This window comes from Pan troglodytes, chromosome 9 (assembly GCF_028858775.2).
Source record: "Pan troglodytes isolate AG18354 chromosome 9, NHGRI_mPanTro3-v2.0_pri, whole genome shotgun sequence".
NCBI lineage: Eukaryota > Metazoa > Chordata > Mammalia > Primates > Hominidae > Pan > Pan troglodytes.
Window position 1 is genome coordinate 34,326,733 of NC_072407.2, and position 26,599 is coordinate 34,353,331.

Consider the following 26,599-nt stretch of genomic DNA (forward strand, 5'->3'; position numbering starts at 1 on the left):
TGTCTTACCATTATTGAATTATGAGTTCTTGATATATTCTAGAAACAAGTTCTTTATCAGACATATGTCTACAAGTATTTTATCAGAGTGTGTTGCTTTTCTTTTCATTTCCATTGGTGTCTTTTGAAGAGTGAGAGTTTTTCATTTTCATGAAATACAATTTATCATTTTTTTATTTTATGGTTCCTTTTTTTTGTTGTATCTAAAAAAAATTTTGTCTAACCCAAAACTACAATGAATATCTCATATACTTGCTTCTAGACCTTTTTTTTATAGTTTAGATATATTTGGATATGTGATCTATTTTGTATTAATTTTTGTATATGGTATGACATAAAAATCATTGTTTACTTTTTTGCATCTGGATATTCAACTGTTTCAGTACCACTTTGTCTTAGTCCATTTAGGCTGCTATAATAAAGTACCATAAACTGGTGGCTTATAAACAAAAGATATTTATATCTCACAGTTCTTGAGACTATAAAGTTTAAGATCAAGGAGCTGGCAGATTTGGTGTGTTTTCTCACATGGTGGAAGGAAGAACTCTGACCTCTTCAGCCCCTTATAAGGGCATTAGTTCCGTTCATCAGGACTCTATATCTGTGACCTAATTACCTCCCAAAGGTACCATTTCCTAATACCATCACATTGGGGATTAGGTTTCAACATATAAATTTGGTGAGGAAACACACATTCAGTTTGTAGAGTACTTACTGACTCATAAACTATATTGGGCAAGTTATTAGGTGGCAATTTCATATGGTTCAAACTAGCATTTGGTCTCTTTAATCTTCTTTTTCCCCCATATGAAAAACAGGAAGAGCTGTGGTACATATTACGCAGGTGATTGTTGTGAAATTTAAATAAGATAATGCATGCAAAGCACTCCGTCCCCTGCAGAGCACATAAGTGCTCAGTAAAGGAGGATATGTTATAAAACTCATCAAGTCCTGACTATTGCAAAATATATCTTGAATTTATCTCCTCCACCTTATCACTATCTACTCATTCACTCATTTATTCACTTAACAACTTTTTATTGAATCACCATGTGTTCTGGGTACTAAGATAGGCATTGGGAATTCAATGGTAAACAAACTAGACATGGCCTGTGCTCCAGTGGGACTTTCAGAATGCAAGAGAAGACAGACTGTTAAATAGCAATTAAAATGCAAATAATAAAAAGTCATGACTCTGGGCTTTGCTCTGGCTAGTGAAAGAATACATTTTCTATGTCCCATCTTCTTCCCCCAGGTTCCTGGGTGAGGGAACATAGGATAAGCCCAGAGATAAGAGAGAACTATTGAAGAAACTCCTGCCAGAGTGATCTATCTAAACCACATATCTGACCATGTCACTCACTGTCTAAACCAGTGTAAGGCTCTTCACTGCCTTCAGGGTAGAGTTAAACTCTTTAAAATGACATATCTCTCACCAAAGCTCTTAGCACTCTTTCTCTCTCATTTTGTTTCAAAAAAACTAAACTATTTATATCTCTCTATACATGCCATGCTTTTTTATGTCTCTGTGGCTTTGCTCATGCAGTCCATGAAATGTCCTTCACCCTTCCTCTGCCTTGGTAACTCTTCATACCAGCTGGGATTCTCATGGCTGCAGAAGAAAGCAAGCCAGTTCAAACTAACTGGAGGAAAAAAGAGAAATTTACTGTAAGGATACTGGGATGTTTCCTGAAACAGAGAGCAAGGACGTGATTGTCTATCTATTGTAGGTAACAACAGAATGCATTCTCTGGAAGATGCATTCTCTTCAGTTTGTCTCTGCTTCTCCCTGTGCATGTCAATGTGACTCACGTTGTTATTATTGGTTTTCCTCTATCAAATGGCAGAAAACATAGCAATTGACAGTTCTCAAGCTTCAGTGAGTCCCATGTGGAAAAATCCTAGGGAGGGACATTGATTGCCTCAGCATGTTTCATGTACTCACTCATGGGCCAAACATTTGGGGCCTAGGGATGCAGTGTGATGATGTACAGAATAGCTGCTCTCACCATAACCATGTGGATGGGGGAGGGAATAACCCAGAAAATTTTTGGAAAAAATTACAAAAACATTATAGATATTTTTGAGATTCCTTGAAAAAATTTCATTTGCATAAATGAATTAATATAAATTAAGCATAAATAAGGAATCTCAGCTCAGATGACCCTCCTCCCGGAAGCACTCCAGATTCTCTTTATTGGTTTGGGTGCCTGTGTTCTATGCAGACTTACTGCCTCATGAATATGTCTAACACTACTGTTAACATTTTTGATCATCTGTTTCTGTGTCTGTCTCTTACGAATTCTTAGAGGACAAGTATGTAGTATATTCAGTTTTGTACCTCAAACTTTGAAGATACAGAAAACAAAGCAATAGTGAATGTGGAAATGTATTGAAGATTTTTGGAAGAATGAGTAGGTGATTACTTCAACTAACTGGCACTTGAATTTTATTTCTAAAACTCTCATTATAAAAAGTCATCATTTTCAACTTTCTTTTGAGTCAATATACATTTGCCCTCTTACATAGCAACATCAAGTCATTAATGAGATGATCCCAAACCTTGTTATTACATCATAACTTTCTCTTAGAAGTAATTATTGGAGGTGAGAGAATCTATATTAATTGACTTGATTATATATAATATTTAAAATCACCTAATTGACACAATCATTATAGAGAAAAACATGTGAAAGCCACATAAATAAACTCCGACTATGCTTAAGAACTGTCTAACCCAGCTCATTTGATAGCCTATTGACCAGTGAGTTAAACAAAACTCTAATTCAATGATAGCAGCATCCTCTGCCCTTTCCAAAAGTGCAGGATAGGATAATATTATCTCATGGTCAAGAAATGTATTAAATATGTGGAAAAATAAAATGTAAAAGAGCATGAGGAGAAACTTGGTGAAAATTAGCAAAACAATGCTCTGTTCTCCCTCTGCTGGCTTTTAGGCAGTATTGCTCTTCAAAGATCTGTCCAAAGGCCCATATGAAATTTTTTCAAGGAATCTCAAAAATATCTATAATGTTTTTGTAATTTTTTCCAAAAATATTTAGAATGCTCATAATGTTCATCTAAATAAGCTCCACCAAAGCTAGAGCATCCCCACCAAAGCCATCATTACCTTCTCTTCTTATCACAGATAATGACTAATACTGAATAGATAGAACAAGTAGAATCTAATGGCTTGACCAATTTTCCAAAAGAGCAATTCAAAAGAAGTAATTGATATTAATATTATAAATAGATAATATTATGTTTTCTAGTTTTCTAAGAATATGATTCTTACAGATTGAGATGCAGCCTGATTGAGTAGGAAAAACACTGCATTTTTAGAAAGACAACCTGGGTGTGAGTCTTGACTATCCCTATTACTTACTGGTTGTACAAGCTTTCCAGATTGTCATTTATATGTTAGTTGTATAACATTACCATTTACGGAACTAAGTCTCATCAACCTCTAAATGAGGAAGCTATGCAACAGAATTGTTAAATCCTTTTCCAGTTCTAATTTTTTTGTTCCCAGTGCTGTTGAATTATTAATTTTTAATAATTAATTTCTGCATTTAATTCACACCATTTTGGTCATTCGAAGATGTAACCAAAATGGTTCCTGTAACCATCAGCTTCCTTCCTTAACGTTGTGCCAAACACACTGTGGACACCCAGATGAATCCTAATTGACACAATAATGATTGTGATGGCAATAAAGAGCCCTGGGGTTTTTATTTGAGCCAAATTCTTTCCTAGTTACATGGCTAGTATTTTGAATAGCAGCTGTGAACAAATCTGTATTTCCTTCCCCTACGCCACCCCCACAACAGTCTGAAATCTTTACTTCAAATGAGACAAATCAGAAGAACTGCTGAAAAACACAGTTTCAATCTGTCCTTCTGTCCAGTCATTAGTTAAATCCCCTATATCACATTTCTTTAAATCAACTGACTCTTAAATATTGTTATAAGGAAAGCAAGGACAAGGTGGGTGTGAGGTTAGGGGATACTAGTTCAAATAATGACTCCACTTCTTTTAAGTTTAATACCCATCTTTCCAGATTGAAACATACCATGTCATGAATGAGATAATACATGTGAGCTTATCATTCCAGTGTTTTCAGACATAACTGGAGGTCCATAAATAGTGGCAAGAATAATTATAGCTACCAGTTATTGAGAACTCACTATGTGCCAGGCACTATGCTAAACTATATATATAAAAAGTTATACACAAACACACACACATACACAAACACATATTCATTTATTCCCCACAAAAACCCTATAAGGCAGATGCTACTTTCTCTATTTTACAGATAAGAATTTGAAGCTTAGAGAATTAATGTAATTTCTACACATTATCCTACTAGTGGCTAAGCCGGGATTTGAACCAGGCAGTCTGATTCCAGAGCCCACTTAGAGTTTTGTTTCATGCCCCAAGGAGGATATTGAAGCTTTAGAAAGCAATTAGTTATGCACCCTCCAGAATAACTAAAATGAAAGCCAACAATAACAACTGAGAACTCCAAGTGGTGGTGAGCATGTTTGTGAGTGTAAATTGGTGCTAGAAGGAATGTAAATTGATGCAACCACTTTGAAAAACTCTTCAGCAGTATGTACTCAAACTGAACATACACATTGCCTATAATCCAGCAATTCCACTCCCTACTACATATCCAAATGAAAGTGTAAATGTATGTGGACCAAAAGACAGAATGTTCAAATGTTTGTTGCAGCATTATTTGTAGAAGCCCCAAATTGAATGAACCCAATGTCCATCAACAGTGAAAGAGATAAAAGAAAATGTTGTCAGTTTCACGTAATAGAAATACCACTCAGCAATGACAAATAATTAATTGCTTACGATGTCATACAGCATCGATGAATTTTAAGGACATAATACTGACCACAAGAAGCCAGACACAAAAGAATATATGTGGTACAATTCCAAAGCTCAAAGTCCAGAAACAACCAAAACCAGTCTATGGTCAAAGAAGTTAGAATGGTGGTTACCTTTGGTAAAAGGTGCTCACAACTAGGAGACAGCATACAAGAGACTTCTGGGGAGCTCCTAATTTCTTGACCTGTGTAGTGGTTATACAAATATAAAAATGTATCAAGCTATAGACTTAGAACTTGTGTACTTCTTTGTGGTATGTCAAAATTCAGTATGAAAGCTTACACAAAGGAAATGAAAACAATTACTAAGAATTCATTCCCCTCATTCCCTTTCAGAGTACATGCCATCTCATCCCAAACTTGGGATTCTTGCATGCAAATGTTTCTCTTTTTTCCTAATTCTTGGTTCCTTTGCACATTCCCAAGTGTGTTTAATGAGAAGCTGTGAATTTCTCACAGGAAACTACCTCACTAGCTGATATCCTAAACTTCAGTTCCACTCTCTGACCACAACTGTTCATTGTTTCAGTTTGATCACAGATTTCACCTCCTTGCCTTCAATTTTGATTTTGAAAGCTCCATTTCTTTTCATTCTCAACCAGCTTTCCCTCTTTCGTTCATTTGTTTATTTGAAGAGATTTATCACTTCAACCATTCCACTTACTCAACTAATAGTGCTAGGCTCCTGGAATACTATAGCAAATTAAACTGACATTATGTCTCATCTCATGATTCTCACCATCTAATGACTTCCATGAAAAAACCCTAAACTCTCTTGTCTCTTGTCCTTCTTACACATCTAACCGTCAACTGCTCTTGCTTAAATTAATTCTGTTGTCTGCCTTCACTGGTCCCACACAAGGGCAACTATACACTAGAAGAAAAATTGAAATTTTCACATCATTAATTTATGTCTCTGCATATTCATGGTCTCTAACTTCATCTAGGTCCTAAATGCTGTTCTATGTCCCTAGCAAGCTTTCTCTTTATTTTTCCTAACCTCTAATTGAAATTTAGCGTTTCATTTATTTACAAAGGGCAGGCAACAAATAATAGTATTAGCAGTGCCTATTAGTACTGCTGCAGTACTAATAACTTTGTTTACAGTGTCTATAACTTTGTCACTAACAGAAATCACATAATTTTTTGTGTCACATTATAGTTGTTACAGGTATCTCAGGATATATTCATATTCATTACTACTTTGCAATTATGGTAGTTATTAGATTTGACACCAGACCATGCTATTGTATGCATTAGGATAAGTATTGTAGCATTTTTTAAAAATATGTTTTTTGACACTCCTCCCATCAAGAGGTAAAGATTATGTTCCTTTCCTGTGAATCTGGGGCAAGCTCAATGACTCCCACATAACCAAGAGAAGTCAGTGGAAGTGACGCTATGTGTTTCCAGGGGCTAAGTCATGAAAGGCAAAGAGGCTTTCACCTTGCTTCCTGGAGCACAAACCCTGGGAGCTCTGAGACACCATGTAATAAATCCAACTACCTTCTGGCTGCCATGCTGTGAGGAAGACCAAACTAGCCTAAGCAAAGAGCCCACGTGGAGACAGAAAGAGAGAGAGAAAGACCGACCTGGCCCAGCTCCTACTGTTACTTTGATTGGTAGAAACAAGTAAGTGCTTCTTACAAGGTCTGTCAATCTGCTCTGGCTTATGGGAAGACAAACTATTCCCAGCCCTGTGTAAGTACTAGAAACTGTTTGGCCCACTGCTTTTTGGTGTCTTTTCCCTAGCCTCGTGGAGTTTCATCCTTCCATTGCACAGGTAAGTACTCAGAGCCAAAGGGAAGTACACAATACAAAGGAACACTCTTGCAGATGTCCAAGACTCTCTTGTGTGCCATGTCCTCCTCTCAGATACTCTGCCCATCAGCCTCCCCAACTTCCCATCTCTGTCGCCTCCATCTCTGTCGCCTCCATTTAGTGAAATCATCGGTTTTTGTTTGGGTTCCCCTCCCTGTTCTAGGCTCTGGACACTGCCTCCAGATAGTAAGCTGGGGTCATTATGGAACTTAATTCATTCGTTTCCCTTCTCTCAGGGATCACAATCCTGCACTGCCTGTTGGCCAATGTCTGAAAACAATGATTTCATATATACATACATATATGTGTATATGTATATATACAACCCTTTCCTAAATATGTATAAGTATACATATGATTTATATGAATGTATATATGTGTGTATATATATCTTATACATATTATATATTTATAATATATATTTTATATATGTATATAAAATATAAATATTATATATTTTATCATATGCATATATTTTATACATATTATATATTTATATATTATATAACATATTCAGTATATAAATATTATATATAAAATGATATATACATATCATATATTTTATATTATATATATACGTAAATACATGTATGTAATATATAAAATATATATTTTTTTCAAGTGATACTCCCATCTCAGCTTCTCCAGTAGCTGGGACTACACTTGTGAGCTACCGTGCCCAATTCATTTCACATATTATGCTCAATTTTCCAGGTATTTCTAGTGATAGGGTAATTTTGCAGAAGCAGAAATCCAAATGTAATTGCTAAAACCTAAATTAAAACTGAATTGTGTTCTTTAATCTTAAAATTCACATTCAAAGACACAAAAAAGGGGTGCCTCTTTATACTTGACAGTAAAGCTTGTTGAAGATGTTCTCTCAGGTAGCTGTTAGCATCTCTAACTTCCCGCTCTTTAATTGGGTATATTCTGACTTCTACCATCACCACATCACTGAAACAGGTCTTATTACACCATCTATAACTATCTTATTAGTACAGCTAATCTATAACTATCTTATTAGTACAGCTAAGGAATATATTTAGTTCTTTTTATTTTCCTTCTAGTTCATTTCAGTCTGAGCTGGAAGATGAGTTATTTCCTTACTTGACTTTCTACACCTGTGCTATCCACTCTGGTAGCCACTAGGCACATGCGGCTACTGAATATTTGAAGTGTAGCTAGACCAAATTGAGAGGCACTGGAGGTGTAAAACACACACCAGGTTTCCAAGACATAATATGAATTAAAGGACGTGACATATCTCATTAGTTTTTATGTTAATTACATGTTAAAATGATAATGTCTTAATTATTGGGTTAAACAAGCGCTATCTCTAAAATTAATTTCATCTGCTTCTGTTTACCTTTTTATATCACTACTAGAAAATTTACAATGGCTTATGTGACTCACATTGTATTTCTAATGGCCAGTACTGCTCTATAACAACCTCTTGCACCGACAGAGCCCTGCTTTCAACTTTCCTTTCTTGGTTTGTGGGTCTCTGTTCTTCCCTAGTTTTCTTGCTACCTCGCTGTCTGCTCCTTCTCAGACTTTTCTGAGACCTAAATCTGTTGTTCTAAAATCGTAGTGTACTGCAAAATCACCTGGGTTGCTTGCCAAAAATGCAGATTCTTGGATCTTATCTGCAGATATTATGATCTGGTAGACTGGCTTGGAGGACCGAGATTCTGATTCAGTAAAATAGAACGAGAGCTCAGAAATTTAGAATAATCTTTAGCCCTATTCTTTCTCATTTTACCCTATACATTCCATAGGTTTCATCTTCCCTATCCCACCCAGCTCCAAAGATAGAACTACCACTCACAGACTAACATTTCCCAAAACTCTTATCTTCCAGCTGAGATCCCTCTCTTATCCTGCCCTCTTCTTCCAACTGCCAGCTGTATATCTTCACTTGGAGGTACATTTGATAAGTTTGAGAAAACTTAGCGTATTCAGTATTTAAATTCTTATCTCTGTTCTCCCTAGCCCATTCCTCCTTTTGACCTCCCAGTTATCCAAGCTAGAAACCTGAAATAATTATTTACTTCTTCCTAACCTCTATATCTAATCAGTTAAAAAATCTGACCAATTCTGCTTACTTAACCTCTATCATCTCTATGCCTTTTAAATGCCCTTCATTTAGGGTTTCTCAATCTTGGCTCTACTGAAATCTTGAGCCAGTTAGTTCTTTGTTGTTGGAGGAGGGAGGTTGTCCTGTGCATTGTTAAGTGTTTAGCAGTTACCCTGTCCTTTACCCCTCTAGATACTAGTAGCACCCCTTGCTGGTACAGCCACAATGTTTCTAGACATTACCAAATCCAGTGGGAGGAGGTGAGTGGGAGGGAATCACATTTCAACCCATAGAGCCACTGCCTCACTTGATGGAGGCCCTCTTCTTAATCATCTGCGTTAGGGCAAGAGTTTCCACCTGGCCCTCTAGCCCAGGACTGCACCTCTCTTCTATTCTCTACACTCCTGATAGTTTTACAGTTTTCACAGGTTAAAATTCAGTATCTCTAATATGGCATAAAAAGGGCATTATTTGTTACCTATGCGCCTTTCCAGCTTTCCACTCTACCCATACTGAAAGGCTTTGCAGTTTCCTTAGGGATGGATGAAAGGCGTAAGAAGTGTTAACTATAGACAGTAACTAAGCTAGTAGCTTATGAGATAAATGCAAAACTCTTAGCATATTTTAAATATAGAATATGAGTAAGCATGTACTTTGTGAAACATAGGCAGGATTATGTAAAATATATATAGTAAGTTAGTAAACTATAAGACATGCCAAAGTTAAATAGAAATATGATGGAATAGAGAGTCACTGATAGCCAAAAAGGGATGGAAAAACTAAGCAATGAGCAATCATGACATATCTGGGCTATTAACTATGTCACCTCTAAATCAGCCACCCATTGGTCACACTTAGAATAGTCTCATATGTGCTCTGCCCAGGAAATGCAAATAAAACCTGTATCTGTTCAACAACTTACCTAGTAAGCTCTGGCTGTGACCAGGCATACTTCTCTGCGTCTATCCAATAAAGCAGGTGTGTACCATTGGCCCAAAGCACTTTCCACCTGTGGGCCTCCTTGCTGACACCTCACCTCTGGTCCTCGTAAGTATACCACCAGCGGAGAAGGCTGTTGTGGCAGATAGGATATATGAACATTACTTAACCCATGATTCAGGTGATGGCGTCCTTCCACTTGCTTGCACCTTATCCTAAGTGTGTCCACTTACCACAACTCTTTCACCTTTTCACTGGATACTTAAATTGAATAGGCTATATTATTTAATAATCTTAATTTGATCTGTGAGCCTTCTCTGTTTCATTACCTTTAGGATAGCTTGCCTAGTTTACTAGGAAGTCACAATTGCATCAAATTAAGTTCCATGCAGGCATTAATCTCCTCCCAGAATGCTCCTGCTTTAGCCCCTATCATTTTATCCTGTTTATATCCATGTGTTTCTGTTATGACACTTTTCACACCACACTGTGATTAACTGTTTATTCCTCTCTCACTAGTCTGTGAGCTCCTTGGAAGCAGAAATAAATTTTATTGTTTTTGTCTAATCATTGCTTAACAAAGTGCCAACCACAAAGTAAACAGTAAAAGAATTACAGAATGCAACCTCCTGCAGACACAGTTGAAGAAACTATTCATTGTTTTTTCCTTTCTGTCATTCCCTAGTTCTAGGCATCAAATCGCTTGCCTAGTCGGCGAGCAGTATGAAAGTGGTGGGAGGACCATAGACGCACTGCAGAAAACAGCTTACAGTAGATGCAGAGAATTACTAGCAAGCTTGGGCCTTGGTGGGGCTTGTCTTATTTACCTGTTCCTCATTTTTCACTGGGAGTTTAAAACAAGTTTTTGTTTCCCTGCTATCCCGACCTTAAGATAATTAAAAGGCCAAGAATCTTTAAGAGACTTTCAGTTCTCCTGGATTCTAGATAATAAAACCCACTTTAAAAATTAATGAGCACCTATACTGTGACAGACAATAAGGATACAATAAAAATACCATTTCTGTTCTGAGAAAATTTACAAGCATCTTCCTGGAGCCTACATTTTACTCGAAGTAATAGCTATTTTTATAGCTTACAATAAAAGATGCATTTTGGAATATATTTCGCTTGAATTAAAGAAATAGAATGTGAGACCTTAAACAAAGGGTCCGTTCTTCAGATCCTTTTAACTCACACTCTCCTTCAGGGGTCGGGGTATTTGGGTGCAAAAGTTTACTATCACGCACAGGTGTAGAGATGTACAAATACGATCCAATTTAGTGGAAACTGTGTCTTGTAAGAGATGGCCCCCAGGGACCTCCCACATCCCTAACCTCTCGGAGGACTGCAAAAGACAGCATCTGAAGCACCTCTTGCCTCGCCTTGAATCATTTGCCACTTCACGCCGCCCCGCCCCTTCCGTCCCCGGAGGCCGCCAGCCTCGTGTCCGCTCTAGGCTTCTCCCGGACGTCTCTTTGTGGTGGCGTTGAGCTCCTCTAGCCCGCGCTTGCCGTCCTCTCAGTGGTAGCGCGGGGACTGGCTGGGAAGCGGTCGGTCGAGTGTGGCCTGTGTGGACTCGCATCTTGCCCGAAGCCGGGCGGAGAAGAGATCAAGCTAAGGTGGAAGGGGAGCGGGGGAGGCCCTGGAGAGGAGTGGGAGAGTGGAGACGGGCCCCTGGGTGGCGAGGGAGCCCGGCGGCGTCACGGGGGAACCCGGGGAGAGGTGGAAGAGGAGGCCCGCACACGTGAGGGGGATTTCCAGCTGCTGGCCGGGGCCTCTCACCCCTACCCCCACGTAGTTCATCTGCGACGCAACGCCTTGTGTCAAAGCCCAGCACAGGTTCTGCCGCCTCTGACCTCTCTGAGGGTCGTCGACTGTCCTGTAGGCCCAGGACCTTCAAAGCTACGATTTTGACGTGAACTACTTAGGGTTATTGTGGCCTTGAACTCCGTAGACAGCCTTTATCTCTGCTATTTTTGTTTTTAATTTTTCAAATCAGAATCCTTTCAACCCTGGCCGTTTGAGGCCAAAGGCTAATGTTTATTTTTCCATCCCGGTACCATGAACTTAGTAGGTGCCCACTGGACGGATCTGGTGGTTTTAGTCATTTGTAAATAGCCGTGAACTAAGGAAGAAATGTATGTGGCCTCTTACAGGGTTGGGTTGGGAATCATTGCAGGGTTTGGGGGCACTCTGTTAGGCATGATAACAACAGCTCTAGGCTTGAGTTTCTTCATCTGTAAATGAGAATGATAGTACTTTCCTCAGGGTGGCTATGAAGGTTCCTGAAATGATGTTTGCCCTAAGCACTGTACCTGGCATGTCCTGACTACCACACTTGAACCAAATCTTTTCAATGGTGTTATGGACTATATTTTTGTTTTAAATTGCCTTTACCTTTCTTATTGTGCCTAGATCTTCCTGAGGATTGAGACTCTCCTCTTTGCCTTTGGGCCCTTTGATTAATGCCAATTGTCATGTTATAGGTAATCAGTATTTGAAGATGACAGGCACAAAAAGTTCACAGTTGCAGGATGCGTGACTTTTGTAGGCGTATGTACCCATAACTAAAGCTCCTGATTTGGGGAGTAGGGGTAGATTAAATTATATTTTTATTAAATAAGAGATAATCTGGGAAGACGCTGTGTAAGTTGTAAGACCCTATGCCAAGAAAAGCCTTTAATTTTTTTCATGAAAACTTTTTTTTATGTTTTTCATAAAAGAGACATCAGTTGACCTAAAAACGAAGTAAATTTTTTGTTTTGTTAAATTTCCTCTAAATGTTACTTTTCCCACTAATAAGGAGACTGGTAACAAACTAAAAAACTATGTTAAGGGAAATTAACATATTGGAACGGGTATTTCTGCATCTCCCCTACAAATTTAGGAAGAAAAAGTGAGTTCCCTAATTAATCCTCAATTCCCTCTGCTGTTGTTTTGTTAGTGGCTGTTTTGCTGTTTTGTTAGTGGTGGTGGGGGTGTTCTGCATTAACACCCCGAAACCCCTGTGATAATGTCCTAGACCTTGCAAGCATCATGGCCACGTGTGAGTTTCCTCAGCTTCCTCAACCTAATCTACCTTCCTTACCGTTTGGTAATGGGCAGCAAGAGAAAATGCTTAAGAACTCTTTAAAACTACTGATGTTTTAAAGTAAAGCTGGATAATTCCCTGAGCTGGCAGCGTTCAAATTGTATGAGGAGCAAATACTTTTGTTTACTGCCTAAGGTAGTAGGAGAGGTCTAATCAAAGTATTCTACATTTATTTCATTCTCTTTTGATTCTTAGGTAGTGCTACAAAAATATTCAATGTTAATCTTAGAATACAAAACATGCTGTATTTAGGCACTAAAGTAAAGTGATGTCAATCCTAAGGCAGCAGAAAGTCTTAATTTTCTCCTATGCAGAATTTTTAAAAGACAATGTCAAATAAGAAATCTGGACTTAGGAGAGACTTTATTCAAAAGGGTTATTACAAAAGGAGAAAAGGGACTTTTGCAATGGGTAGAACCAAAAGATCTGCAAGAATCTCCAAGGAGTGAACTGTGCTAGAAAGTTTTGGTGTGAGGAAGTAGGATATAAGGGTGGCTTGATCTAATAGTAGATCTGAGAATGTTATTCCCTGGCTCTGGCTGAGAGTTGGCCAAAGCTCAGGAACCTGGGGGAAGGAGAGAAACTAAAGTTTGATTAACAAGTATTTTGTTCCACTTGTTCTGTAGGGCCAAGCAGATCAGCAAATTATTCATAAATTCATAATTGAAGCAAAAAATGAGAATTTGGAGGGTCTTTCTTTTGCTTGGTCATAGGTAAACAAGGGGGGATCCTTGAGTCTTACCTAACTCAAGGGTGGGAGGATTTTTTAAATTATAGCTAATAAGGAGCCAGCACAGGGCTCAAGCAAAATTCAACTTGCCAAAAAGTGTTTTTATTATTTGACATTGAAAAGTATTGAAAACCTGGATTTTATTTATACCATGGTGAATCTTTCTAAAACTGGGGTTTTTGTTATTGGTTTGCTTGTTATCCTATAAGAAGCTGGATTTTTTTCTTCCATGAAGAGTACTAGGTTTTATATTGACCAAAGTGTTTGGAGCAAATTAATCTTTTCTTGCGTTAAAAGATTATTAAAATAGGAACTGGTAAGATGCTACAACCAGTTTAAATGACAATTAAAAGTAGACATGTTTATAGAGCAGGAATATTGAAATAAATGTGCAAGTGAGGGCAAAATTGGCTGCTTCCACAGTCAGACGGAAGTCCATTGAACCGTCACCAGATAGAATTTACAAGAATACAGACAATTATTTTGCATTGCTGTTGGTTATCTACAGTTGACAGTTGTAAAATAGCTCCAAGATGCTGAAAGAATCAGACTTCCCATGTAATCAGAATGTGAAAACCTGAAAGGCTGTGCTCTCAACAGTGCAGTTTTCTATTGAAGCAGATGTTTTTCTCTGTCCTTAGTGTATCGAATTTAAATCTCCTGTCCCTCAATAATCTTCCCTAGAGTTAGACTTCCTGTAAGGCAAATACATATCTGTGTTTTTCTTACTCTTTTTTGCTATCTTCTATAAAATATAGAAGATATCAAAACATTTTAAATTTAAATTTTTTAATTGAATTATCTGAAGCAGTACATAGCAACTGTAATGTGCTTACAAATCACTTGGGTATCTTTTTGAAATGCAGATCCTGACTCATTGGGTCTGGAGCTGATACTGAGATTCTGTATTTCTATTGAGGTCTCAGCTGATGCCAGTGCTGATTCAGGGAGAGTAAACAGTAATGCATTTCCAACTATATTAAGGAAGGGGCCAGATAAATCATCGTTATGGAAGAACATAGCACTGTACTGTAGGTGAAAGAAACAATATGAACTTGCTGGACTGTCATTTGAAGAAAACAAAATATAAACTGTAGGCCACATTGCCAGAACACAGACCAAAATGAGCAAAAACAGTTGCTAGGAAACAGGCCCAAATGCAGAACTTTAGCTTATAGGAGGAAGTCAGAAAGAGCTGGAAATGAGAACATTGAGGAATATAACAGAGGAGGAACAACCAGAGGGTGTAATTTTTAGAATGCAAACAGTGACCACTTATGATCAGTGTCTGAAATTTGGTGTTCCTTGAGCTAGCTGGACTTGGACTCTTTGACAGTATGTGAACAAACTGCCTAATCGTAGATCAGAAAGCTAACCTATGGAAGACTTTAAAACTACCTTGACTCAGGTGTGTGCAGTTTTACTCAGGTGTGTGCAGTTTTACTCAAGTGAGTGGGATTAGTTTGCCGCTGAATTTTAATCTGTGTAAAATTTAGTTTTTATCACAGTTGGCAATGTCTTCTATCAGATAGGATATTTTAATTTTAAAATGAGCTGATCCTGTAAAGAAGTAATTCGTTGTCTGAAATTCAAATCTAACAGGGCATCCTGCGTTTTTTATTTGCCAAGTCTGGTGACCCCATTTTCTGCATCCAGTAAGTAGAGATCTTTGGTGCTAGCTCAATGTCCTGCCTGTTACTAAGAAAAACTGAACTTCCTGTAAACAAATTACAGGACCCACCTACTCAGAAGGCTGAGGTGAGAAGATCACTTGAGGCCAGGAATTTCAGAAATAGGTATTCAACTTCACTGGCACAAGTTACAGAGTCTATTCCGTTAGTTTCCTTTAATCATGATGAACTCTGTTGAATTTTGTAGTAATTTAGCCATGAATAAAGGAAACTAATGGAACAGAGACTCCCCAATAACTAAGGAAAAGAATTTTTTACCTAAAATTAAAATTAATAGAGTAAATGAAATTACCCTAAAGGGTAAAAATGTATTATTACTATGGACAGATAAGGTTTCTAAAGTAATTAGTTTCCTAAATCCAAGATGCTTTTCCTATCAAATATGACCATGGTAGCCCAAGTTTTGAATATTAGGAAATAGCTTTATGGCAAAAAAAGTTCCATTATAGATCTGTGGCTAAAAACTGGTGATGATTACCTCCAAATAAAAAGAATCTGTGGCATTAACAAAATACTAAGCATTATTTTCTGTACAGTGATAAGGGATAGTTGTCCTAGTTTCCCTTGTATTAAGAAAGGTCAGGTCAGGCCAGGCACGGTGGCTCATGCCTGTAATCCCAGCACTTTGGGAGGCTGAGGCAGGCGGATCACGAGGTCAGGAGATCGAGACCATCCTGGCTAACATGGTGAAACGCCATCTCTACTAAAAATACAAAAAAAAAAAAAAAAAAGCAAAATTTAGCCAGGCGTGGTGGCGGGCACCTGTAGTCCCAGCTACTCTGGAGGCTGAGGCAGGAGAATGGCGTTAACCTGGTAGGTGGTGCTTGCAGTGAGCTGAGATCTCGCCACTGCACTCTAGCCTGGGTGACAGAGCGAGACTCCGTCTCAAAAAATATATATAAAAAATAAGAAAGGTCAAAGCCAGATTGTGTCCCTTATTTGCTAATATACATTGCCACATAGTTCGTTGCCTTGTAACTTTACCTCTGATTTCCTTTTTCTCCTCCTTAATTTATCTTAATCCAGTTATCTGTTTGAAGAAAAAAAAAATTTATTTATTTTTTTATTTTTTGAGATGAGAGTCTCGCTTTGTCGCCCGGGCTGGAGTCCAGTGACACGATCTCAGCTCACCGCAACTTCCGCCTCCTGGGTTCAAGCGATTCTCATGCCTCAACCTCCCATATAGCTGCACTACCACACCTGTCTAATATTTTTGTATTTTTAGTAGACACAGGATTTCACTATGTTAGCCAGTCTAGTCTAGAACTCCTGGCATCAAGTGATCAACCCACATTGGCCTCCCAAAGTGCTGGGATTACAGGCAGGAGCCACAATGCCTAGCTAGAAGAAACTTTTCTAATTATTACTGTGATAGAAGCCATTTTATCTGATTTGATTGGGACCTGTATTAGTTCATTTTTAAAACTGACTAAAACACAATAAATGAATATAAATATACTCTGTTTTTACCAGCTTTAAAACTTTTTTCAGTTAAAATGTTCAGTAACATATTTTAACACTTTAAAGTGTATTTTATTTTTTAACTTTCTAAATATAGTATTTTGACCTAAAACACAGACATTTATTCGCCATTTTTTGTTACCTGAGGCCAGGGTCTTCTTTTTCTATGATTTTGCTGATTATTGTTTTTCTCTGCAGAAACCATATCAAAATGTGTTTAAGATTTCTCTCCAGTTTTTTTTTTTTTTAATTTTGCGAAGCTTAAAAACACTTGTAAAATTGCTGAATCCTAGACTTCACAGTCCCTCACTACCACTCAGATTTCAGTGGTTCACATTTTTTCTCAACAGCAGATTTTTTCCTAATGAGTTGCATTGGTTGCATATTTTCTTGAGAATTCAACTTTTTTTTTAAATTTGCTTTGAAAATTATTATTTATGAAAAATTTCAAATAGAAAGTATGGACAGTAGTGAAGCACTTATGTACATGTCACCAAACCTTATTTTCTGTAAATCTTTTTGGGGAAAATAATGTTTTTTCCCCTCAGAAGTATCCACAAATGTGATATATGTTACTCTTATGTATATTTTAGTATATATTCATGTTTCATCTGTAAATCTTATATACTATCTTATTTTTTTAAATTTTACCTTTAATGATGATACTATATAACCTTTACAACTTTTTTCACTTAAGATTGTCTTTGAGATTTATTCATGTTGATTCACGTAATTCATGTAGTTTATTCATTTTAACTGTTATGTGGGAATCCCTTGTATGAGTAACGATTTCACATCCTTTACAATTAGGTTATTTGTCATCTTTCACTGCCAAAGGCAGTGAATGCTGAAAGTTTTCGTATATAACTTGTGCTCTTATTGGAGATATTTTTCTCCAGCTGACACCCAGAACTGAAAAGAGCTGAGTCCCAAGGTGTATGCTTCCTCAGTTTTACAAGAAATTGCAGAAAACATTCTAAAGCAGTTGCAGCAATTTACATTCCTACCAAAGTTATTATAAGGAGCATGTGAGAGTTGGACACATCTTAACCAGATATCGGATTTTTAAATTGATTTCAAGCAAATGTTTAAGAAATGATATTTAATTTGCATTTTCCTAGGAACTATGGAGGAAACAGTCTGTATGCATGTATTGGCTTTTGTTCTCTTTCTCTGTGAATTGCCTAACTATATTTGTTTAGTTTTCCAGTGGACTCTGTCATTTTCTAATTGATTTTTAGAAGTGAGGAGTTACTCGAATATTTGCGATAATAATCCTAACACCTTTCAAGTGTCTTTTTTTTCTCCTTTAGTTATACAGAAACGTGTAAATTTTACATATAATCAAATATATCCATCTTTTTATTTATTTATTTTTTTGGTACCTGCTTGCTTGTTTGAAAAATTCTTCCATACTTCCATGTCAGAAAACCTTCTTTATTTTCTCATAAACATGTTTAGTTTTTCTTTTCATGTTTAAATCTTTAATCCACTTGTTATTGATTTTTGTTTGTGCAGAAGAGATCTAATTGTTTTTCCATATGGTTAAAGTCCCTTCTTCATTAGTGTGTGATACCCATCGATTAATAGTACCACATGTCATATACCGAGCCCTCATCTACTCATGGATCTGTTTGTTTATACTATACCAATACCATAGTTTTAATTAGAATAGGTTTATAGTAAATCAATATGTTACTGTATTTTCCTTCAGGATTACCTTGGCTTTCTTAGACCTTTGCTCTTTCATATAGACCAGCTTGCTAAATTCCAAGGGGGTGGCAGTAGAATATCTGATGGAACTTTGATTGTAACAGAACTGAATTTACAGATGTATTCCCAGATAATTGACATATTTTTTATAATGAGCCACTCCATGATATATAGCTGCATTTATTTAGGGTACCGTTTTTGTCTTTCAGTTTGATAATTTTCTCCATGAAGTTCTTGTTGTATGTCTTTTGTAAGATTCACATATTTTGTAAGATACAGTGTTTTTTGGTTTCTAGCATCCCTGGTGAATTCTCTTATTAGTTCTAATAGTTTGTTAAACCTCTTGTATTTCTCATGTATCTTAGGATAATATTTCTTATTTCCTCCTTTTTAATTCTTATGTGGTCTTAAATATAATCTGTAATTGCAGGTGTTTTCGTGAAGTTCTGACTTTACAGGGAACGCTTCTGTTTGATTATTAAATGTCTATTATAAGACTTCGATAAATACCTTTTTTATTCCTTATTTTCTTTTAGATAGGTGTTGAATTTTATCAAATGCTTTTTCAGTTTCCTAGATAAACTTGCAGCACAAATTTGATTCTCTTTAATATTTTCTCTAGGGTGATCAGCCCATGCCCTAAACCTCCAGACAAAATAAAACAGGGAAAATTTGCTAGAATCAAGAATGATGGATCCATGTTCAGTTGGAGTCCAGCTTCGTACTACAAATGAGTGCCATAAAACCTACTATACTCGTCACACAGGTTTTAAGACTTTGCAAGAATTGTCATCAAATGATATGCTTTTACTTCAACTTAGAACTGGAATGACACTTTCTGGGAACAATACAATTTGCTTTCATCATGTAAAAATTTACATTGACAGATTTGAGGATTTACAGAAGTCATGTTGTGACCCATTTAACATACACAAGAAATTAGCCAAAAAAAATTTGCATGTAATTGACTTAGATGATGCCACTTTTCTGAGTGCTAAATTTGGAAGACAGCTTGTACCTGGTTGGAAGCTTTGTCCAAAATGCACACAGATAATCAATGGAAGTGTGGATGTTGATACTGAAGACCGCCAGAAAAGGAAACCTGAGTCAGATGTATGTGTAATAGTCATTTTTTTCTACTTTGTGAATTCTACCATGTAGGATTTTGCTTAACTATAAGAAAATCATATTTACATTATTACTAAATTTGTTAGCATACAGTGAATTAAAAGGAGGGGTGAAAGTGGATGATGTTTCTAAATATTATTCACATATACTGAAGGTCAAGATTGGGGGATAAAGAAAGTAGGCTTGGGAAAGTAATAATAAAATATGCCTAAGACTTCAAGCTACAACTTTTAGTACGAAGACTTTAGGAGTGGGTTTTAGAATATTCTGGCCAAGCCAGGATTTAGTTTCTTTTCTGATACCAAAGTAACTACATGGGACATGGCAACCACCAAGGGTCTTTGCAGCAGTATGAATTCGCCTTTATATGAAGGACTTGGAAATCACTGCTTTAAAAGGAACATTAGAGAGGTGACTTACAGTAATTGTTTTTTATTTCACTCTTTTTTTCTCCTTTCACACTGTCTCGTTCTTGAGTTTTTTAAATGCTTGTGAATTTTCTTTGCTTCTAGTTCTGAATTCCTACTTGATATGGTCAAGGCTAATTTTAGGACTCCTTGAGGTTAAAAAATAATAATAATAATACATTTTTACATTGTAAAGTATTAAATATTTTACCTCTATTCCTATTGACATGCCTACATGCATATATAACCATATCAGAACAACTTAAGTTTTCATAAAGCTATCTTTTGTGTAGCACAAGTATATCGAAGCACATCTCAGAATTTTTACTTGTAATTATTTCATAATTCTTACTGCTGGAATATTTTTCTCAGTTTTCTCCTTTTTATTAAACCAAGTTAAAAGATAGTTGAAATTTGAAATTATACTATTTTCCTGTTGTTGTCTTCTCAGAGGAACATCTTGAGGGCCCAGTTTATCTGCAGTTCATACTAGATACTTGCTGATAGTGTCATTGTAGATGTCTTCACCTTATCTATCCAATGTTCTTGTAGAATATATCAGCTGCAGCTCTTTCCTCCCCAAATAACAAACATAAACCCTTAAACACCAAAATTTTGTTTCACCAAAACTTTTCAAAAAGATTATAATACTATTCTAGAACTTGAAATCATATTCTCTGCTCTTAAAAATATATAAAATACAATAATAAGGACCCAGGATTGTTAGGAAATCAGTTATGTGCCACTGGATTATATAGCAGTTTTTGTGCCTTCTCACCTGTGTTGGCAGCAGCCATTGCAGTTTTCACAATGCCTTCCTCCTCTGCTCCTAATATACCAGAGACTAAAATAAAATAATGGAAATGTTACTAATACATTAACCAATATGCTTTGAATATGGTCTAGGGCCATGTAAATTTTCTTGCACTTAGGCTCTAAAACCTTCTTTTCTTTTTTGTGTGTTCCAGACTGTCTTCCATGTTAGGGAATCGTCTGGTTTAACATTAAATAAAATGTTAATCTGTTGTCTGATGTCAAGATTTGAGTTGATAATTTGTTTACCTTTCTTCAGGGAAGAACTGCTAAAGCTTTGAGGTCATTACAATTTACGAATCCAGGAAGGCAAACTGAATTTGCTCCAGAAACTGGTAAAAGAGAAAAAAGAAGGCTTACAAAAAATGCAAGCGCTGGTTCAGACAGGTAGGCTAAGTGTTACTGAAGACATGTTAACTTGCTGCTTCACATCTGCATTGTTCCCCTATTTTTCTCTTAAATTTTGAATTTTCTGGGTTCATATTTTAAATTGGATAATGTAGAATTAGTAAAAACCTATGAAGGCCTTTGTTTTTATTCATATAAAATTAAGGTATCCCTTTCAACTACAAAAATTTGTTTCTAAGAAGGTAGCAATGAACTGAAGAAATAATTTTGGCATAAGAGTTAAAATAATTACAATTAAAGTAATTCACTTATTTGAAAAGCATTGTTATTATATATATACAGACATACCTCGTTTTATTGGTGCTTCACTTTATTCTTTACAAGGTGCTATTTATTTTTACAAATTGAAAATTTGTGGCAACTCTGTGGTAAGCAAGTCTATTGGTGTCATTTTTCTAACAGCTTGTACTCCCTATCTCTGTCACATTTTGGTAATTATTGCAATATTTCCAACTTTTTCATTACTATATCTGTTATGATGATCTTTGATGTTACTATTATAATTATTTTGAGTCACTAGGAACCACATCAATGCAAGGTGGTGAACTTAGTCGATAAATGCTGTGGGTGTTCTTACTGCTCCACCTACTGGCTGTTCTCTAGACTCTCTCCCTCTCCTCAGGTGTCCCTATTCCCTGAGAAACAAATATATTGAAATTGGTCCAACTAATAACCCTGCAATGGTCTCTAAGTGTTCAAGTGAAAGGAAGAGTCAAGTCTCTCATTTTACAAAAAAAGCTAGAAATGATTAAGCTTGGGAGTAAGGCATGTCAAAAGCTGAGACAGGCCAAAAGCTGGGCCTCTTGTGCTAAACAGCCAAGTTGTGAATGCGAAGAAAAAGTTCAGGAAGGACATTAAAAGTACCATTCCATTGAACACAAATGATAAGAAAGCAAAACAGCCTTATTGCTAATATGGAGAAACTTTAAATGGTCTGGATAGAAGACCAAACCAGCTACAACACATTCCCTTAAGCAAAAGCCTAATCCAAAGCAAGGTTCTAACCCTCTTCAATTCTCTGAAGGCTGAGAGAAGTGAGGAAGCTTCAGAAGAAAAGTTTGAAGCTAGCAGAGGTTGGTTTATGAGGGTAAGGAAAGAAGCCATCTCCATAACATAAAAGTGCAAGGTGAAGCAGCAAGTTATTAATGAAGGTAGCTACACTACCCAACAGATTTTCAATGTAGACAGCCTTCTTTTTTTTTTTTTTTTGAGACGGAGTCTTGCTCTGTCACCCAGCCTGGAGTGCAGTGGTGCAAACTCAGCTCACTACACCCGCCACCTGCTGCGTTCAAGCGATTCTTCTGCCTCAGCCTCTTGGGTAACTGGGACGACAGGCACGTGCCACCACAGCCAGCTAATTTTTTGTATTTTTAGTAGAGACGGGTTTCACCGTGTTAGCCAGGATGGTCTCGATCTCCTACCCTCGTGATCTGCCCACCTTGGCCTCCCAAAGTGCTGGGATTACAGGTGTGAGCCACCACACCCGGCCAACAAACAGCCTTCTAATGGAAGAAGATGCCATCTTTCATAGCTAGAGAGGGGAAGTCTATACCTGGCTTCAAATCTTCAAAGGACAGGCCGTTTCTCTTGGTAGGGACTAATGCAGCTGGTGACTTTTAAGTTGAAGCCAATTATTTACCTCTTCGAAATCCTAGGGTCCTAATGATGCTAAATGTACTCTACCTGTCCTGTATAAATGGGACAAAGCCTGAATGGCAGCATATCTGTTTACAGCATTGTTCATTGAATATTTTAAGCCCACTTGAGAGACCTCCTGCCTAGATAAAAGGATTCCTTTCAGAATATTGCTACTCATTGACAATGTACCTGATCACTCAGGAGCTCTGATAGAGATGTCCCAGGAGATAAATGTTTCATGCCTCCTAACACAACATTCATTCTGTAGCCCACGGATCAAGGAGTACTTTGACTTTCAAGTCTGTTATTTAAGAAATATGTTTTGTGAGGCCAGAGCTGCCATAGACAGTGAGTGATTCCTCTGATGGATTTGGGCAAAGTAAATTGAACACCTTCTGGAAAGGATTCACCATTCCAAGAGTTTGGAAGAAGATTCGAGTCCTCATGGATGACTTTGAGGGGTTCAGGACTTCAGTGGAGGAAGTAGTTGCAGACGTGGTGGAAATAGCAAGAGAACTAGAATTAGAAGCAGAGCCTGGAGATGTGACTGAGTTATTGCAATCTTGTGATAAAACTTGAATGGATAAGGAGTTTCTTCTTAGAGATGAGCAAAGAATGTGATTTATTAAGGTGGAATCTACTGGTGAGGATGCTGTTAACATTACTGAAATGACAAAGGACTTAGATTATATAAACTTAGTAGATAAAGCAGAGGCAGAATTTGAGAGGATGACTCCAATTTTGAACATTCTACTGTAGGTAAAATGCTATCAAACACCATCACATGCTACAGAGAAATCTTTTGTAAGAAGAGTCCACTGATGCAGCAAACTTCACTGTAGTCTTTAAGAAATTGCCACAGCTACCCTAGCCTTCAGCAACGACCTCCCTGATCAGTCAGCTGTCCTCACTGGGGCAAGATCCTCCACCAGCAAAAAAACTACAACTCATTGAAGTTTCAGATGATTGTTAGCATTTTTTAGCAATAGAGCATTTTTAAATTAAGGTACATACATTTTTTTCTTAGACATAAGGCTGTTGCACACTTAATAGGCTATAGTGTAAGCTTAACTTTTATATGCACTGGAAAAGCAAATATATATATATGTGTGTGTGTGTGTGTGTGTGTGTGAGACTCACTTTATTGGGGGTGGTCTGGAACCAAACCCACAATACCTCCGAAATGTGCCTGTAATTCATATATCTCCGTTCTATGGGTAGCAGCTAAAAGGTAATTACATTTTATGAGAATGCAAGGTTTTTATTTTTTACATGTCTGAAATAGAAATGCAGTTCTGTATAGTCAACAGAATGAATGGGAGAACTAAATTGTTTAGAATATGACTCTAAAACAAATGTTAATATAATCATTCAGAATTTTTTTTCTAAGTTCAGTCAACATTTCTATATATGCCATCTATTCCATCTGTTAAAATTTACCATTGAGTCATTTAAATATTTTTAGGCCAAATTTACTAGAGTCCATTAAAGAACAAGAAACATTAATTGTAGTATAAAAATCTATAGAGGTGGTATACTATAATAAAAATAAAACTGTGTTGATAAAACAGTGAAGAGGTTGGTAGCTAATAAAGTGAACCACTATTAACCTGTCATTCTTTTTTGTTTGTTTAAAGTAAAGGGAAAATTATGCACTTCAAGAAGCGTATTCAGAATTTTTAGATTTGTCTCAACACTCTATAGAGTTAGGTCTCCTCTTCTCACATGGAGTTCATTTACTGCTGACGATAGAATAAGCCTTGAGCCTGATAAATTATAGATCATTTTGGCATGACCTCATCTAAAAATATTTTATCTCCTTTTTCTTTTTACTGTATTTTCAATTAAATCAAAAATAACATATTTTTGAGGTATAATTCATTGTGTTTTATTTTACAGACAAGTGATACCAGCAAAGAGTAAGGTCTATGATAGCCAGGGTCTCCTAATTTTTAGTGGGATGGACCTCTGTGACTGCCTGGATGAAGACTGCTTAGGATGTTTCTATGCTTGTCCTGCCTGTGGTTCTACCAAGTGTGGAGCTGAATGCCGCTGTGACCGCAAGTGGCTGTATGAGCAAATTGAAATTGAAGGAGGAGAAATAATTCATAATAAACATGCTGGATAATCTGCGGTACCAAACTATGGAGCCTTTAAAGGTCTTTATTTCTAAAAATCTGTTTCTCTAAGATACATTTTAAGCTTGATTATCATATGACAAAGATTTTAAAACCATCTCAGTGTGCCCTAATTTTTCATCTTGGGTGCTTTAAGATGCACTATTTGATAGAAATTCAGATAGGCTATTTTTCAGTAGTCAGCGTTAAGCCTGTCTGGATCAATATAAACAAGTAGGGTGTAGGCAGTCCTCTATTTGCATGTTTCCCATGGGCACAAATTTCAGTGACCTAGATTTAGTTTAAATACCAGTTTCCTTACCAGGAAGGAAAGAAAACTGGTAAGGAAACTGTTGTTGTTAAAATCTAGGTTAAAATTTTAGTTAGCACATTGTAACTGAGTAATTACATGAAGTACAAACCTCTCTGCTAGCTCTTCAGTCTACAAATCGCTATGTAAATAACAGATATGCTTCATGATTGTGACCAGTCATGTTATTTCTTTCAAATTCTTCCAGTGGTTTGTCCCTGTGCATCTGTTAATTCAGTTCACTTACAGCAGAGCATGTAGTTATGCTGTCTCTTTGTCATCTACTTGACATTCTATAGAAGTGAACACTCGAAAGAACTGGTCAACAAAGATGAAAGTGCAGCAAAGCAATGAAAAATCATAACACTGGAAGTGAAATTTTAATCAAACATGAATTTGTAGAAGAAGTCACTGACCATGGGAATGTTGTTCTTGCTGCTGTGTATTCATAGGAGCTTAGTGAAGGCAAACTTACCAACACAAATAAGCAAAGTGGTTGCAATAAAGACAAATACATCCCAGAGGAAGTGATGGTTAAAAAAAAAAAAACTTTACATTAAAAGATATTTAATGTGAATATAGAAATATTTCACAACATTGAAAGCACAAGCAATAAAAGGGTGGAAGCTGACCCAAACTTAGAAGGAGTATGGCAGTTTGCCGTGAACATAAAAGATGCTTACTCAGTATGGTAAGTTACTTGCCAGAAAAAAAGGCAAGCCCTATTCAAACTACTTTGTTTTTACAATGAAATAAAACACTTTAATTCTATTTCTAATGTTTTAAATTACAGTGTACTAAATATTTTTAAACATTTTTGCATTTTTTCTACATTTATAACTGGTCTTAAGAGTTTTTAATATTTGAGCAGAACCTTAAAGGTCATGGAACAATCATCATTTTCCCCATTGATTATTAAGATTGCAGGACCATTTTTATGGTCCCACAGTACCATGTGAAATGAGGATCGCCTGTAGCTGGGAACAGTGCTTACTTCAGGGAAAACTGATTTTGATAGAACCGACTAGTTGAGTATTAAACTGTTTTGGAAATAATTTATATATCTAAGTGCTGAAATATATTTCTCTTCTCCCCACTTATTCAAATAAAAAAGTTTTAATACTATAAACTTTTCATTGTTAGTGCCACGCAGTCCTTGTCAAAATTGTTCTGGGGGACAAAAACTTGATGTATAAAGCATGAATATACACACAGTACTTAAACAGATACCATATCTGTGGTATTAAAATTTTGGGGGTGGTTGATTAGGATTATAAAAAGACTCCTTAGGGAGTGATGATGGAAAATAGAAACACTGGTTAATACAGAGTATAAATAAATTTTTTGGAAATTGA

The 26,599-nt window shown here is 36.7% G+C and overlaps 1 protein-coding gene and 1 long non-coding RNA gene across 3 annotated transcripts; one reads left to right on the forward strand and one right to left on the reverse strand.

Moving 5' to 3' along the window:
- Positions 1 to 319: 319 nt before the first annotated feature.
- LOC134807340 (uncharacterized) lies at positions 320 to 11,319 on the reverse strand. Of its 2 annotated transcripts, none has more exons than XR_010147522.1 (3): positions 11,072 to 11,319; positions 9,721 to 9,870; positions 320 to 5,085 (listed from the first exon to the last, which is right to left on the reverse strand). It is a non-coding gene; the product is annotated as an uncharacterized LOC134807340 (long non-coding RNA). The 2 variants fall into 2 exon arrangements; XR_010147523.1 differs by having other exon boundaries at positions 3,527 to 5,085; positions 10,893 to 11,186.
- Positions 11,135 to 26,599, forward strand: ARL14EP (ADP ribosylation factor like GTPase 14 effector protein). The gene is made up of 4 exons (XM_508347.8): positions 11,135 to 11,356; positions 19,046 to 19,536; positions 21,031 to 21,158; positions 24,717 to 26,599. Exons 2-4 carry the CDS (start codon positions 19,111 to 19,113, stop codon positions 24,943 to 24,945), a joined length of 783 nt encoding a protein of 260 aa, XP_508347.2. The 5' UTR covers positions 11,135 to 11,356; positions 19,046 to 19,110; the 3' UTR covers positions 24,946 to 26,599.